The sequence below is a fragment of the Falco peregrinus genome, chromosome Z, assembly GCF_023634155.1.
Source record: "Falco peregrinus isolate bFalPer1 chromosome Z, bFalPer1.pri, whole genome shotgun sequence".
NCBI classification, from domain to species: Eukaryota; Metazoa; Chordata; class Aves; order Falconiformes; family Falconidae; genus Falco; species Falco peregrinus.
The window spans coordinates 75,372,447-75,389,843 of record NC_073739.1 but is presented as its reverse complement, the minus strand read 5'-3'; the positions used below and the strand labels follow the sequence as shown (position 1 = coordinate 75,389,843).

The window sequence follows — 17,397 nt, the reverse complement described above, 5'->3', positions numbered from 1 at the left end:
TCAGCAGTCCTGCTGTTCAGGTAGATGATACGTTGCTGCATTCATCAGGGAGAAATGAAAGGTGCTGAAAGGTCCTTGTAGTGACATTACCAAGGCAGCCCAACAGAAAATCCTGAAACCACCCCAGCCTGCTGTGTGGTTACAGCTTGTGTGTGAGAACACAACCAAGAGGACATTACTTGTAAGATGAGGTCCTTCTTGCTAATGAAGGAAGCCTCCAATGCCGTCAGAGGGGCGGAGGTGTGTACACACATTTTTCTGTGTACACAGAACTGACAGGGTCTATATTGAAGCCCATATTCTGCTTGTGCAGAAAAGTAGATTGTAATTTCTCCCCAACTTAATGGGTTCAGGAAGGTGATGGAGCTCCTGCAGTGGAGAATGTGCTGTGGAGCCTGGCTCTGCATGTAAATCCAACCAGACAACTTCAGTTCCTGTCTCTGTATTGCAGAGGGGAACTTGGTGCTGCCTGCAAGTGGGGTGAAGCAGCATGTATTAAATTATTTTGTTTCTGTAGCACCTCTGGGTACCAGCCATGTCTTCCCAGCCAGCCCAGAAGAGCCTGGGAGACCATACAAGTATTCAGAGGCATCTTTCTGCAGGAATATGAGCTCCAGAAGGTCAAGCTGCAATTACTGACTAGTTCTTTCCATTTCAGTGTTCAAAATGCTATTCAAGCCAGTTTCTGGATGTGTTTGAAGCCCATCACATGGCTGTGGACTCAGTCATCTGGAATCCATACCACCCAAAAGTCTTCATTTCCTGCAGTTCTGACTGGACAGTCAAGATCTGGGATCATACCATTAAGTAGGTCTTGCTGGGTTCAGCCGTGGGCGGGGAGGTACAGCCTGACATGCCAGCTGCACGCATAGACTTATACCTCAGTCTCAGTTTCCCTCTTAGGTCTTGATATGGCTAATTGCTCTCTTATCTCCAGTTTTGGGGCTGGTGGCTCAGATTTGTACTTCTCAGGTATGAGGCATAAGATTTGGCATCATCCACCCCAGGAACTTGCCAAGTAGTGCAGCTCAGCACAGAGCCTGACTGCTTTGCTTTGGACCTGGCTTTCTTCAGTCAGGACCTGCTGTGGCGGGGTGATTCTGGAGCAATGCTGTAGAGAAATATCAGGGGCTGGCTTATGGCTTCGGGGGCCAGACATCTCCTAAGAGCCAGAGAGGAAAAAAAAAAAAAAAATTGGAACATTTAAAAATGCATAATGGAGTTCGGGGTTAGTGGTTGAGGAATGTCTGGTTTCAATCAGGAAACTGATTTTGTTGTAAATCAGTCAGAGTCAAGTATTTCCTGTTGCCAATACTGCTGTAATGTTCAATGTTGTTTTCAGAAGTCCAGAGAGGTAATCACTTTTTCCTTTATGATTCTAAAACAGGGAGACTCCATCTTGCTGTTCATGTTGGGGAGGAAACGTTCAAAATGCATTCAGAAAGAAAAAATCATGCTACCTTTCTTCTCATCACAGCAGGACCCATCCCAGCCCATTTGGGCTGATGCTCAGCTTTGGCTCAGACCCTAGCTAGTATCTGACATAGAGAAGTACTGCATCTCCCACTCTTGCATCTGGCCTTGAACAACACAAGCTGCAGCATCAAAATGTTTATACCTCAATGTTTCGCTTCCAGAACGGCATATGTTTAAATGAGTTCTTCTCCCTGGATCTTTTTTTACAGGACTCCGATGTTTGTTTATGACCTGAATTCTGCTGTAGCGGATGTTGCTTGGTCCCCTTATTCCTCCACAGTCTTTGCTGCAGTCACCACTGATGGCAAGGTGAGAGACTGGGAGTAACACTGCTCTGATTTGAGCTGAGAGAAAGTCAAAGGATATTAAGGCTGAGTGTGGGGACAGGTCAGCCCATGTCAGGCAGCTGTAGATCTCCCATGAGCAGGAATCTGCTACAGTGACAAGCTGACTTGGCTGCAGCTTGCTTGAGCTGCTTGCCTCTGGATGGTAGGGTCACTTTGGTAGCTCAGGGCCCTCAAACTATTAATTCCTCTTTGCTCTGTATGATTACAGAGGACACAGAAGTCATAAAGCAACAGAGATCAGGAAACCTGCACAGCAGCATTTCTTATGCCTTCTTCCCCTCAGGTCTACCACACCCCTACAGGCAACACGGCCAGAAATCTCTGAGCTGCAGCCCAACCATGCAAACAGGTGATGTTAAATCACAAATCAATGGGCTTTTAGCAGATGCTGAGGATCAGCTGCACATCTCACTGCGGCCTTGACAAACCCATTAGAAATGCATGTGGGCCCTCTCTCAGCACAGGTGCTTCTTGGGCGGCCAAGCCCCACCAGCCCCTCTAGCATAAGCAAGCCAAATTTCCCTGCAGTCCTAGCTTGCTCCTTTTACTCCAGGGATGGAAGTACTCAGAGGACAGAGAGGAAAGCAGGGTTCAGGGAACAGGCTGCTTTTTCCTGTGCTTTCCTGCCTTTGACATGCATATCCCTGGGCATCAATTCCTTACTCCTCAATGCTGCTCCTGGTTTGAGGTAGTTTTGCAAATCCATGCAAGTCCTTGCTTGCTCTCATTTTGACCACATCGGTGCAGGTGTGCAGCTTGCACATGCCAGGAGAAAAACACTTAACTCCCTCAGCGTGAAATCAGCTTATTAAACCAGTGCTTCTCTGGGGATGGAGAGACGATGCTCCAGATCAGAGCACCCCTCATATGAGATGACATCAGGGCATTGGTTGTGAACCTCCAAGCTATAGAGAAGCAATAGAATAAAGTGTTTATATACTTATATTGATATTAAAAAATCAGTTATAGTAATATGCCCAGGGTCAGCCAATAGAACTTTATTCCAATTAAATAAAATCAACATTTTCCCACTGTGCAAGGCTGTCTCCAAGAGTAACGATTTGGTAATGAAGTACTTAGACCAGTCCTAATACTGAGATGATGGCAGTTATATTTTTGCCCCTAGCCATCCATTGTAGTAGCTCAGATGGTTAATTTGGACTTGGCAAGTAGCCAGGGCACATAGCTATCCATCAACACTGGTTTTGTACTGTAAGACCACATTGCTCTGTCACCATGGGCTGTATATTTTACTGGTATAAATTGGGAAGTCTGTGCAGTTTGGCCAAATTACTCTAGCAAAAAGGTGGCCTTTATATATCTCCATCAATGAATTGATGCCTTGGCAACTTTATTGCAGTTTAACCTTTATGTTATAGCAAAAAATTCATTTCACTGATGCACTGGCTCAGGCTGTGAATTTGTCTCTCTGAAGCTAAGCAATAGAAATCTTCTCACTGGGGCACCTGGTCTCCCTTGGAAGCTCAGGGTACCACAGCCTACCAAAAGCAGTGTTGATGTTTTTCCCTCGCAGGCAGGGTCAGGACTGGGCTCTTTGTTCATGAATCTGTCTGTCCCCATTCTCCCACATACCAAATGAAGGGCCTGCACAAATGAAATACATGCATTCAGTGTTACACATCCTCTGACTTGTTTTCCACAAGTGAAGTTGTGGGTGCCCTCAAATCTGGCAAGGGTCCTGCTGACATTCATAGCTTCGATTGAGTGCTGGGGTAAGCAGTGCAGAGAACTGTGGGTACCCCAGCTGTGTCCTGGCGCCCAGCTGTGGGGAAGAGGTTGGAGATGTCTGCAGGCTGCAGGCAGTGATACATCCTGGGCAGCGTGAACAGATGGAGGGTAAACACTGGGTGTACTTGGATTTCTTATTTATGTGGTCAAGCATCAGCAATGATAGCTCAACTCTAGAGAGGCTTTGCACTACTCACTTGGGCCAAGTTCTTTATCAGAGCTTTACCGGCTGCAGAGAAGCTCCTAAGGGCTGGGCAAGAGTTTGTGCAGTGGGGTCTTTCCATAGACCCCTAGCTCGTCCTAGCTACTGCTGTAGTGACTCTAGTTGTGTTGTTGCAGTCACATTAGTGGCAGCATCCATGAACCTGGAGTTCATATGAGTTTATGGATAAGACACATAACTGTCTAACTTGGCAGCACTGCACCCAGGGTATCTCACATTGGCTATCTTACCTTGGATCTAATTCAGTAATCCTAATTATATCCTAATCTAGTAGCATCTAGTTCTACTTTATGCCTTTAATCCCAAACTCTGAGAAGAGTGGCTGTCAGCCATGAGCAGCCCAGAAGTGGGCTGCCTAGCAGGAAAGGTCCAGGCAAGAGCTGCCTTCCCATTGCAGTAGGCTGGCCAGCACTGATGCTGATAGAAACTGTGGGTATCTGTGTTGGCCATAAACAATGCTGTTTGCAGCAGGGTGTGCCTGAGACATAGTTTCTATTTTGAGCAGAACCTTCTAGATTTGCAGTGGAAGTGGAATAAATAGTTGTTTACAGCCTTTTTGTTCCTGGACATATTCCACTTTGTAGTAGAGTGCACTTCTTGGGAATAACTCTGCACCTTGCAAAGGGCAGTCTCCATTAATGCTGGGAAAAAACCTACTTTAACAGGATATTAACAGCATATTCTGTGATTCTATGATACAGAAAACTACAGGATGTGCAGCCAGAAAATAAAACATTCAAGGCCTCCTGCTCATAAAGAGCCTTTAGCTTTGCATCCACACATAATTATGCCTTCAAAACTTGAAGGTTGACTGGAGGTCATTTTAAATTCAGGCCCTAATTACAGTCTTAAAGGGATACCTGGCATATTTTGAAAAACCCATTTCCTTATTCAAGCTGGTGCTGTGTGTCCAAAATGTGTGTATCGGCTCCCTAACTCTTAAGACTGACTTGGAAACTGGAGCATTTTAGAATCTCCATAATCCCCATAAATCCAGGAAGTGGTCATTTAAGAAAAGCTGTGAATATCAGGGGCATTATGATAAAATGTGTGTGTGGGCAGCTGGGTATCTGCTTTGGACAGCATCACCTCTTCATAAATAACCTGAGTGTGCACATTCTGCTGCTGGTGCATTGGATATTAACTGCTACTATTGCTCTTTACCATGTTCTGGGTAATTTCCTTAGTGTTCTGCTCTGCCTGATGGCCATTTTATTTCAGAATGAGCATAAATGATTTGCAATGAAAATTGAAATAAAATGAAATGATCAGTGAGACGTGCACATCCATGCCAACGCTGCCTGGAAAACCCTCTAATTCTATAAGTAGGTGCCTGAATAAGTGGCCTGATTTTAAAAGGACTGGACAGTTAGCTGCTTTTATGGAATGTACTGTCTGCTGGATGCACTCAGAGTGGTTGCTATAGAGCATTCAGCTTTGGTTTCAATCAGTGTGCTAAGTCCACTGCAGTTTTGCTCTGTGATTGCATTCCAGATGACACTTAGATTCCTTGAAGACTCCATAGTGGTTCCTGAAGCAGACAGGTGGAGGGATCTGTTATTTCTAAACAGGAGTCCTGCAGCTCAGTTGACTGGCAGAAGCTCTGTGATCCCTCCAGGCCATCTCCTACAGGGAGGGACCTGGGTGCAGATACTGATGTGATTAGCACTGAAATAAGATGAAGTTAGAGAATACCTAGTTTAGTTTAGGTTGTAAATGATAAAAGCCTAACATGAAGAAAAAGGCTATCTGGGATGAAAGACCTACTTTGGAAATAAAAAAAAGGTGGATGTGCATACCTGGACCCTTACACTTAGGATGCACAAAATCTGGGAATGTTGGTCAGCTTATTTTAAAGACAGGCGGCAGAGAAATGGGGAGGGATGGAATTCAGTCCTTGTGGCATTCAGCAGGATTTGCCTTTGGGAGTTTGCTGTAAGCCCATCTTAAACTTACACTTAAAGCAGAAAAAACACCCTGAAACATGTAAAAGTGGGAATTATCCCTGAAATTTCCTTCTTGGGCTTCTTTTACTTACTTTCCTTAAATACAAAAACAGCACTGACAGGTTATGCTATGCAATGCTGCAGATCTCCACTTCTGGCTCACTCCAGGTGGGCGGATGCTTTCTTGTGCTGAATTCATGCATGTGTTGTTACCCCTGTTAAAAAAGCCAAAGACACCCATGTCACAAGTGTCCCCAGATGGCTGGATCCCAGGCTGGGGACCACAGCTGCCCCATGCAATAGCTGTAATGGTGTGGTCAGGCTGGGCTTGTTCAACCTGAAAGAGGAACCCAGCAGCAGCCTGCCAGTTCCTACAAAGACATCATCAAGAAGTTTGAGCCAAGCTCTTCACAGCAGTGCATGAAGGGACGATGAGACACAACAGCTGAGAAGAGTTGAAATGAGAGATTTGGATGGATATAACAAAAATCTTTCGCTATGAAGGCAGTCAAGTAATGGAACAATTTGCCCAGAGAGGTTGTGCCATCTATGTCCTTGGAGGTTTTCAAGACCAGATTGGGTAAAGCCCTAAGCAACCGCATCTGACCTCAGAGCTGATGCTGCTTAGGGCAGGAGGTTAGAACAGAGACTTCTGGGGGTCTCTTGCAACCTGAATTACCTTCTAAACCTGCAGTGCTAGGAAATGTCCTTGTGTGAGAAGGAGGATCCCAGGGGTTTTAGAACAGGCTTGGGAACACGTACTAAGTACAAGTCCATTTGCTGTCATGTTTTTGTGGTCTGTGTCCTTCATGACTAATGCAGCAAGAGCAAGGTGATGTTATAGCCATCTTTAGTAAATATTGATAGCCTCAAGATAAATGCCATCTAAGTGTGCACTCTGCAAAGGAAGTTGCTTAGACATATGCTCCAGGACTTCTCCTGATTATTGAAGCTGTTGACCTTTCAAGATGTGAAATTCTTGAAACAACACAAACCTTCAGGAAATTGTCTAATGGTTTGTGCTGCTCAGGAAGTAAGTGTGCCCTTTCCTACTATTGTAAACATATTTTACTGAATAACTCTTCTGTTTGAGAAGTCTTGAAGACCAGGTTCCTGTTGTGTCTCATTTACAGGATAAGATGCTGAAGAAATGCGTGTTGTCTTGATACCCATCTTTTCCCAGCTAGGAGAGAAACACTTGTTTAGCGCTGGCGTATGTGTGTGTGTTCATACGGCAATTTGCAGAGACTTGCTGTCCATCCAGCATTGACTGGTAGCAAAAGCCAATCTGTCTTTAAAAGCATGAATGATTTTGCAGATAAGAGGCTTGATAAACCTTTCAGGTTTGCAAGTATTTCACTGGGTATTTTGGACTTAATCCTGCCTCTCCTTGCAGGCCATGAATCAGGGGTGCAAGGAGACCTCTCGGCATCAGTCAACACTTTTGCCCAGAGAAGTCATGACTGTGAATCTCTCATGGCTACAGCTGTCTCTGCTGCTTCTGAGTCTTTCCTCCTACCTTTCTGCAGTAGCCCATGGGGTCCATCCATGCCTTATGGGGCCACTGCTAGCTCTGCAGGGCTGGGGTAAGGCATCTCCTGGCTCTCTGGACCGTAGCTGGGGCAATTGCTGGGGTGTGAAAACACTAAATGAGTTCAGGTCCCATTGCGATCACCCACAAGGATCTTCGAGTAAGGCTGAAGTGGGCAGAGGCTTTCTCAAAATGGCTTTGAAATTGTATTCACAGCATGAGTGGTTGTTTTCCAGTAAAACTGTTCGTTTTCTTCTGCCACAAAACCTAAAAGGTTCTTTCTTATTCCCTGCTGAATCTTCAAGATTGATGTGGACTGCTGGGCAGACTTCTGTCTGCTTTAAAACAAGGGCTGGTGGCATGTCAAAGCTCAGTGAGTTAGATGGGCAGAATCCCTGGAACTGATGCTGCCTTCACTTTGTGCCAGTTGGGCTTTTCCTCCCCCAGCCACCAGACTCTGTGCATTGGCATTTCTCTTCCCTAGCAGCTGCTTTTCAGGAATAAAGCTGGCTTGGAAGACTTTGGTTTGCCCTGCAGGGTCTGAAGCCCTCACCTCTATCCTGCTGCAGCTCTCATCCTATCATAGGGTGCTCTGGTGAGCTCCGAGCCTCAAGATGTGCATCAGACACCTCACGACACTACTGCTCACTCACATCCCTTAGCTACTCAGTTGCAGGTGAGGTGACTTTTCAGCACAGTAGTTGGTTTCAGTGCAAAGTCAAACTGATATATTTAAACCCCTTTTTGTCAGTGGCTTTTCAGGAGTTGGTTCTTACACAGATGCTTGCAGGCCATTTTTTCATTACTAGAGCTATTGCTCTTTCAGGTTATGAAATGCAACATTTTGACGAAACCCTGCTGAGATTAACTGGTTTGTTCAGCCACACCAAGGAACAAAGTTTGTCTTTTTGTGCTTGCATGTACATATGTGAATGAAAAAATGACTTGAGCAGCATCTCCAAAGATTTTGTTGATTCATCTGTTAAACTTTGCATAAAAATCTACAGGGAGCACAGAGCCCACCAGGAGTATCTGCACGAGTTTAGAAAGCTGCTTTGCTCTTCATTATTGGCCACCTCTAAGAATGACCCCTCACTTAGGTTTGCAGGTGGGCAGCATTGGCATTAGGGCCATTGAGAGCCTCCATCAGTCTGCCCCGTCTCCGTCCTGCTGTACAGAGACAGCAGTTCCTGAACCTTGTCATTTATTGTTTAGCATTTTATAATGACCTGAAATCTGTGCTGGTTCGTTTTAAATGCCAGTCTCCAAACTGTGACAGTTTGGTATCTGCCATATGAACAGCTTTGCTGGCCTGCCACAAGGCTGCAGGTGGTGGAGGCACTGCTTCTTCTGTCAGCCTTGATGCTGCCCTTGCTTGTGCAACTGCCTGCCTTCACCCATGCCCAAGCCTCCAGCACTGACTCTCCGTGGTGGGGCACAGCCAGGACCTTGCCAATGTGTGAAGAGGTGGAGCTTGGTCTTAGTCTATGAGGACCCCATTTCAGCCTGACATCAGGGACTGGACTGTGGGTCACAGAAGAGAGGGTGCAGGGGGCCTGGCACAGCTGGGATGTGTTTGCATAGCACAGCCTTGGGAGGTTTGCCCCAGGGCATGTAACAGACTGGTTGAAACAGTCTCCCAGTTCTTCCCTAGGTATTTGAGATGGGATAAAGTAGGGAAGTGTCAGAGGACTGAAAGAAAGACTCTTTGCCCAGTATTCAGGAGCACGACAGTGCAGGACAGATTAGGCAGCCTAAATAGGCTATCCAGAAAGATGCTGAGACAAATCATTGAACGGTCTATTTTAAGCACTGATAGATCAAGGAATAGCCAGTCTAGTAAGGATATAGTAAGACCATATCACATGAAACTGATTTAATGCTGTTCCTGAGAGTAACAGGCCTGGTAGATCAGAGGAGGGAGATGTAATGCATGCTTACAGGTTGACTTTGGGAACACTGTTGACACAAGCCCATAAGCAAACTACTAAGTAGGTGAGAAGGTGGATGTGGCACGATGGAAGTCATCCTCGGCAGACTGTGTGGTGCAGCTAGGGATGCTTTGGGGACTGGGGCTGTTGCTGAAAGCCAGCAGTAATTGTGGGGGGACGAAGGGGAGAGAACTTACAAGTGTTTTGGTGCCAGAACTGGAATTGTAAATGATCTTGACAACATCAGCACAATTTGCAATCAGTGAGATGAAGTTCAGTAAAGACAGAAACCAAATGTGCAATATGAACACTAACTGGGGAAGCAGCAAGACTCTAAGGGAGGCTGGGGCTGGAGACTGCCTGCACTGCATGCTCTTGCTAACACTGTGCTGCTGAGTCAAACCCTGGGAGGTGCAGGGGAGAGTCACCCTGTGAGCACAGCCAGGGCTCAGGCAGGACTTTGGATGCTGGTACCATCTCTGCTGTTGCAGAAGGGATTGCAGTGTAGTGCAGAGGTATTGGCTGCTACCATCTGCCTAGCTGTTGCATGAGTTCAGCACAGATTAGTTTCTCTGTTTGGCTTTTACCTTTCAGAAGTAATTTGGAAAGTAACATTAATTTTAGTACGAAAGTGAAGAGCAGGAGGAGGCTTTGTGATTCATTCTGAAGCACACTATTAATGTTAAAGAGTGAAAAAAAAAAAGTCATGGGCAGTATAAGAACATCATATTAGACCTAACTGAAGTGCAGCCAGCTCAGGGGTAGGATGTATCAGCTATTTAGCACCAGATAACAGCATTCAGAAGTGTGCAGGACTGAGACATGAAGGAGATTATCCTAATCACTGAGACTTTCAGAGCAGAGCCAGGAGGGCAGAAGTGGAGACTGACAAGGCAGTTAGCTGGGATAAACAAGCACTTTCTTGTAAAGCAGTGTAACAGGGTTTCCAAAAAGGTATGAATAACAGCCCTTCTATGTACTGAGGCTTTGATTTCTTACTGACTTGTGGGAGTTGACTGAAGTCAGCTGAGGCCAATGCTGTTTTCCTAGCATGCCAAATTGGGAGTGACCCAGTTCTTACTGAATGAGGCAAAGCTGAGAGATGCAGCCTTACAGTGAAGCGTCTCCTACAGTTAAATCAGGTGACATAGATGTTCCCTTCACTGCTGTGTTGCACAGTCTGGAGCATTGGGCTGGGATGCTGCAGTGCAGAGGGATGTGCTTAGCCCTCTCCAGTGCCCCAGGACATGCAGTTGGCTGCCAGCTGGCAAAGCTCACCTGGCTCAGCCCAGAAAGCAGCTTTCACAGATGACTGCTTATCCTTCTGTGCTCAAAGTTACCTCTGAACATACCTGTAACAGAGCTGGAGCACATTTTTTTACCGGTAGCATGAAAGTGCTGTGAAAGCCTGTGAATTTTAGGGTCAGTCTGGTGCTGGTATCAGGGCAGCAGAGGACCAACATTCCTGTGTCACCATTGCAGAAGCAGGGAAGCAATTAATGTTTTCTGAGTTGGGTCTCCTTTCCTCCTGCCAAGCCCCTGACTGCCCCAGATCAGAGGGACCAAGGACTCTCTTACAACCCTTATTGTATTGGAGGCTGTTCTGGATGCACTGGGAGTATAGAAATCATGCAAAGTAAGGCCTCCACCGTACAGCAGCTTGGGTTTGATGCATGCTGGGGCTGTCCTGCCTGCCTGGTGCCTTTAGGATGCTCCAGCAGCTGTCTTGGTGCTATACAGGGACTCAGGGTGGCCTGCCCACTTGTGAAATATATTACCTGAGAGTCTGAAACAATCTGTGGAATTTGCAAATGGATGAAGTATCGTGATTCAGTCAAGAAAATGAGGCAAATCCATCACAAGGACAGAGAAAGCCAAGCAGTGAAAGAGATGTCAACTGGTAAAGGGCAGCGTGATATTAAATTATCCCTCACCTTTTGCTCTTGCACCGATTTTATTCTTTGTTGCCAAGTTACCAAGTACATCTGCCTTGTTCTTACACACATATTTCCCTCCAGCCTTGGTTCTGGTTGCCGTCAGGTTGTTTTTGAACATGTAAGCATTGCCCAGACCTTGTAAGCCTGGAAGAAAAGGACAGCAAGGCTGTAGCCACTGCAGACGCAGTGTGTGTTCAAGGCATGCAGTGAAAGCAGAGTAGGACAAAGTAGCTCTTCAGCTTTCTTCTTCATGGGCCACAAAAGTAAAGTGGTATGTTCTGCTGGCAGAGAGGTTGTTTGCTTTTGGGTGGTTCTGTTTGGAGGGTCAAGATCTCCCCCAGATCCCCTGGCATTTATTTCCCTCCCTTGGCTTGCCAGGCTGCTGTGCTGCAGTGTAGGGGGTCACAGCAGAGTATAAGGACAGAAGGGTCCAAGTCACCTTGGAGCTGCTGAGCAGGTGAGAGCCTGGGCTGACTTTCAGGCTGTTAAGTGCAGTTTGCAGAGCACAGGAAGAGAAATTAGGTCTTCAAAACTCTGAACATGGCTTGATGCTAGAGCTACAGTAGCAGTCTTGGACGTGCACTGTGCCATGCTTACAGAGCAGCTGTATGGAGCCTCAGTGGGAAACCGCTGGGTTTTGGAGGGTGGAATATAGTTGCATGATTCATAGACAGAGGAGTTGTTGGTCTGGGGGTAGCTGAGCTGGATTTCTTCTCTGGCTGTTTGAGAGTCAGGCATCAAAGCAGCTTACCTAGGTCAAGTATCTTCTGCAACTGTAACACAGCAGAGTTAGATCCATTCTTGCTTGTACCTAGAAGCATGGAGGGTCTGTCATTACCCTGATGGCAATTTAAAATTGTTCTTGCTGCGTATAAAGCATCAGGCAGAGGCTGTGGGATTCACCTGATCCCATCTCAGAGGTAACTGGGCATTTGCTTAAATTCAATGCTACTTTTCAGGGGCTACTGACTTAGCAGAGTTACTGTCCTTCCATCAAGAAGAAATTTGCTTTTAGCATCTTCCCTGACTTATCTATCATCAGACTGTCCAGCACTTTGGTAGTGTGAGTCTAGGTTTCTTTTGATGGTTGTTGATGCCAGCTCATAAATCCCCATGCTACAAGGAACTGCTTAGCTCAACAGCTTGGGCTTCATCTGGAGGGGTGGTACATGTCCTACTGAACCTCTTGGGGTGGGCATGCAGGTTTACAGGGACCATAAATAAAGCGGCTGTTGTAGTAATTGGTTACTGCCCTGTGCTTTATTCTTCCTGGGGATCTGCAGTTAAGCTGGGGGAGGCAGAGGAAAGTTCTGGCACTTTCCTATTTCAGATGTTTTCAAATTTCTTTTACTTCTCTCTCTGTGCCTCTCCCCAGGTTTCTTGTTGTTGGAATCTGATTTATGTTTCTCTATGGAAGCTGCTAGACATTATTCCTAAGGACTGTAACAAAAGAACTGAAATGCCCTTTCCCATTGTCTGAATGCTTATGAGCAGAAAGAATGAAGGTGTCTGCCATGGTCTGTAAGCAGCAGGGCTGCAGACCCCACAGGTCCCTGATTTGCTTCTACAGGTGTCTGATAAAGGCGAGTTTATTGTCAGGAGACGCCAACTCCCTCTCTGAGGACATGCAGCATGGTGGAAACACTTTCTGAGGCCTGAAAATCAGAAACCTCCACTCTGTAGTTTCTAAACCACTCTTGGACAAATGTGGGTGATTGAGTGTGGTGGCCCCAGGTCTCAGCACCTGCAGGGAGGGAAGTGCTGGGACCAGCCTAGGCAGCAGGAGAAGAAGTGGTGTGCAAAGCTGGCAGGAAAGAGGGGGCTATTCACAGGGGGACCCTCACTGGTTTATAAGCTCTGACAAGGATAGTGCTTTGACATGCTTTTTGTTCCTACACAATTCTCACTACCATTAAAACTCAGGCTGGTGTCCCAGCAATGGGCACTGCACTGCTGTGTTGCTATATGCTATCTTCCCACCAAAGTTATGCTCTCTGCTTTAGTGATCCTGTGCAAGTTACCATGTTTCACATGGATTTACTGAACTGTGAAGTCTCACAATCTGACAAGCATCACTGCTTTGCTATGTCGGTGGAGATACAAGTCAGGGTGGTGCTACAGTACTAAGGCATTGGGGTCCAGATAGGTGGAAGCAGGCCTGCCGCGTGAGCTGTAGGAGGCCAGGATGACCCGTCACGTTGTATGTCAGTGAATATATCAATTTGCTTGTCCACCACATGTGGAAGGTTATACAAATACCAACCTTCATCAGAAGTGCTCATTTGCGCCAGCTACCTGACAATGTCTCATCTGGGTGCTGCTGGATGAGTGCCTGCCCTGAGAAGAAGGGGTGCCCTGTTGAGGCACCGGCTCTCCATGGAGAGGGTTTAGCTGTGGCTCTGGCTGTGGTCATCCTGGCTCCCCATGAGTCTGATAGTTGGCTCACATGTAGGGTGGGTGGCACTCCTGTGGGTCATGGTTGCACTTTTCTTAGTCATATACACCGGAGGCTCATCTTGCAAGACCTGAGAGGCTGTCCTTGTGTATAAGCAGTGATCAGTAGTCTGGAGGGCTAGAGGCCACCGGGGCAGTGTGATGGAGAGAAGCTGTGCGCTGTGGTGAGTCTCTGGGGTGGGAGATCGAGCTGGACCCTGCTCCATAATACTTAATCCCAGGACCTGGGCCAGCAGGGCAGTTTATGGGATTAGGAAACTCAAGGGAGAGCTACAGGTTTTCAGTCTCCCATTCTCTGGGCAGAAAGCCCTGCTCCAAACCCCAGGGAGATTGCAGATGGTGCTGGTCACATGCAGCTCTGCTGCTGTACAGCACTGTTAAGCTGCCTCAGGTGTTGTGGGAAGCCTTGTGCCCCTTTTGAGTCACTCCCAAAGTGCCAATAACAGTGTTGGTCTGACCCCATTTCCCTGTCTCCTGAGAGTGCCTGTAAGCCTCTAAATCAAAGCCTCTGAAGCCCTTCCTAACACCAACGGCCCAGCCCTCCATCTGGAGCATCTGACAGCTGATATAAAGCTGATGTTTCCAGCTGAAGAACTGAACTACTTTGTTCTTTTCCATGATTCCCTTGGCAAAGGAAAACAAGCCCATTTGTTTAGAAGCTCATAAAAGAGAAGCTTTACAGTGGGAACATTTATAAACTTGTTTGCTTTTGACCTTCTCCACATTGCTGATGGTTTCAAGTTCTTGTCCCAGACATTGTGCTTGTCTGAGCTGTCAGTGACATTTTTGAAAAACAGCCTCACTCAGAATAATTTGCATTGCTCAGCACTCCAACACTGAGCCTTTACATGCCATCTTTCTCCAGTGCAGGGCTGGGTAGAGCGTGCAGGTGTGATACACTGACAGCCTTATAGAACAGCACTGCAGACCTGGCTGCCGAAAAGAAGCCTGGCCACTAATTCCATGTCGCTTTTTTTTCTAGATTAATTCATGCTGCTCAGGCAGTGGGCATTTCCCAAATTCTTAGGTTACTAAGCACTGAGCTTGTGCCATTGTAGGGGGAGGGAGGGGCGAATCATGCCCCTGAATGAATAAAAATGTGTTCTGTGAAAGCAAGAAATTAAATCTCAGTAAGTGTGGGTTATGGGGGGCAGATATGCTTGAAAGAGATAGTAAGACATCATTTTCAGAGATCTCCAGTAAGACAGATTTTCAGAGATAGCAAGACAGCAGGTGTAAAGTACAAGCCAGGACAGTCACCTTTATTTATGCCTACAGGTAGGAAATTGGGATTACCTTGGCTGGACTGAGGGACCTCAAGTGTTAGATTCAGAATTTAATTTTTGAGCAGATGAAATCTTTTTTTCCACCTATGCGCCTGCTGACGGGGGAAGGACTCTCCCAAGTACAGATCCTCATCTGTGACTGATGCTTTGGATTCCCTTCTTGAATTATACTGTCATGGATTTCTTCAAAATATGTTTGAGAACCCTGCCCACTTTTCAAGCTTTTCTCAATCTGGAAAAGTCTTATTTTACTTCAGTCTGTAGGGAGTCTTCCTCATCTTTTCTGCATCTGTAAAACCTTTCCATGGTTCTCCTGCCCAGACCAAGGACATCACAAATTGCTAGATGCTGAGTGCTATGAAGAAACATCAGCTCCAGAGACTGCCTGGGATGTGTACTTGCACATTGCCCAACTCTTTCATCATGGATTCAGGTGAAATACATCAACCCCATTGGTGTATGATGGGAAAGTGCATGTACTGATTTGATACACTCTTTGTATATAGGGTAACATTGTCCAATTTCAGATAATTCCTAGATTCAAATTGTGAGCATAGCACAAAGTTGAAATAATATGTCTCATTTGTCTCCTAAGTGCTGGTAAACAAGACACAGCTGGCAGGAGATGTACAAGTAGTTCAGTCCTAATTTTCCCCATATTCCCACTGTACTTATTAACATAAGTATCCCCTTCCTTAGTTTTTCTGAAGACAGAAATGGGAAAAGAAACATAAAGCTGAAAGTCTCCACAGTGGATTCAAGGTGGGAGTCCAGCATGCTGGAGACTGCTCACTTCAGCACCGGGAAAGAGAAGGATGTCATGTTTTATTATCATTTGCAGACTGTATTAATGACGGGGGCTGATTGCAATTATTGGGAGAAAAAGTTAACACGTTCTCTTGAGTAACTACCACTGTTCCCTCTGGAGTCATAATGAAATGTGCATTATCATGCAGTTGGAGATGTGGCAGGTCTGTATCAGTGCCATAGCTCTGAAGTCCATGCCAGTGGGAATCCCACCTGAGCAGGGCATCAGGTCTGTCTCCCTCCATCCTTACCTTTCCCATTTGGCCAGTCTTTACCTGGTTCTTCTCACAGTGCTGTGGGAGAAGGACATGTGTGCAGTCATAGCATCTGGAATAGCTGGACTGAGTGGGCTGCCAGCACCAAGCTGTCCTGTGCTGTGCATTTGCCCGTGCTTCCCTGGCTTTACCCCAGGGTACACCGTTAATCATACTGTCCATGTTCCCATCACTTCCCTGTTAATTACTGGTTTGAGTCTTTAATGTTATTATTAAGCTGGAAACGTTGGAAAGCTCTGCAATAAGGGGTATTAAGTATTTCTGACAGCATTCCCTGCTTGTGCATCAATCTGTGTCAGACCCTGATTTAACACCTGGTTGTCTCATTACTTGCAGCACTGAGAAGGGAGATTAAGATCTGTGGGGTTAGCAATGCTGGCTCTGAGCCTTCTCCAGTCCAGATCAGCTGGAGCCTTGCCAAGTGTCTTGGAAAGAGCTTGCACTGACAGCAGGGAATGGTCCTTATTCCATGAGTCCCTGCCAGGAGAGGGACAGTCCCACAAAAGCGGCAGGCAGCTTCTGCACACTGGTTACTTAAAAGAGGACAAAGGCCCAGACTGCGCAGATGGTAATTGTGTGCTGAGGCTGCCTTTCCGTGGGACCCTGTCTCTCTGATTTCTCCAGCTGTCATTCTGCCGCTGAGGGATATTCTTGCCTGATCAATCCCTTCTGTGTTCTTTGCCTTTTTTCCCCCCAGGCCCACGTGTTTGATTTGAGCATTAATAAGTATGAAGCTCTCTGCACCCAGCTAGTGGTGGCCAAGAAGAAAAATAAAATAACTCATATCCAGTTTAACCCTGTCTACCCTATTGTCATCATTGGAGATGAACGAGGCCACGTTACCTCCCTGAAGCTCTCTCCCAATCTACGCAGGATGCCCAAGGTAAGAACAACCTGCATTCCCCTAATGGAGACACCAAACCACGACAGGTGTCTTTGTGCCTTATCACTATCCCCTCTCCTTCTGTGCAATGATGCTGGCAAATGTGGTCTCTTTGTCAAGGTGCTTAAGATTACCTCAAGCATTTTGGGTAGGGTGTCTGAGATGTTTGATCCCTGCCTTGTATGAGTAGGAAGGCTCAGTTCACTCCTGGGCAGGAGCAGGGACTAGTGAAAAGGGTCCAGTCCCTCACCATGGTCCAGACAAGCCCACAAGTTCTGAAGAGGTTCATTTGTTTCCCAAAGCTCAACATCTTTCCTGAACTTTGGGGTTTATCTGCAAAATTCCTTGAAACCAGGTAAAGGAAGTTCTAAGTCCTTCCCGAGTCCTCCCACAGAGTGCGTGCTGCCTGTGTTCTTGCACTCCTGGATCATCAGAGCCTGTGCCCCGACAACCATGTCATTTCTCATGTGAATGAGCAAGGACTATTTTTAATTTGTGAAGGGACTTGGGATCCTTGTCTCAAGTGACAGCAAGGAGATGCATGTGCCCCTG

General features: G+C 46.4%; 1 protein-coding gene across 3 annotated transcripts in view; it reads left to right on the top strand.

The window, feature by feature from the left end:
- DNAI1 (dynein axonemal intermediate chain 1) overlaps positions 1-17,397 on the top strand; it is a 153,209-nt gene that overhangs the window by 108,808 nt on the left and 27,004 nt on the right. For all 3 annotated transcript variants that reach the window (XM_055791147.1, XM_055791148.1, XM_055791146.1), the window contains 3 exons: positions 659-807; positions 1,686-1,785; positions 16,660-16,845. In XM_055791147.1, the coding sequence (XP_055647122.1) occupies positions 659-807; positions 1,686-1,785; positions 16,660-16,845 (435 nt within the window). The remainder of the gene's footprint in view (positions 1-658; positions 808-1,685; positions 1,786-16,659; positions 16,846-17,397) is intronic.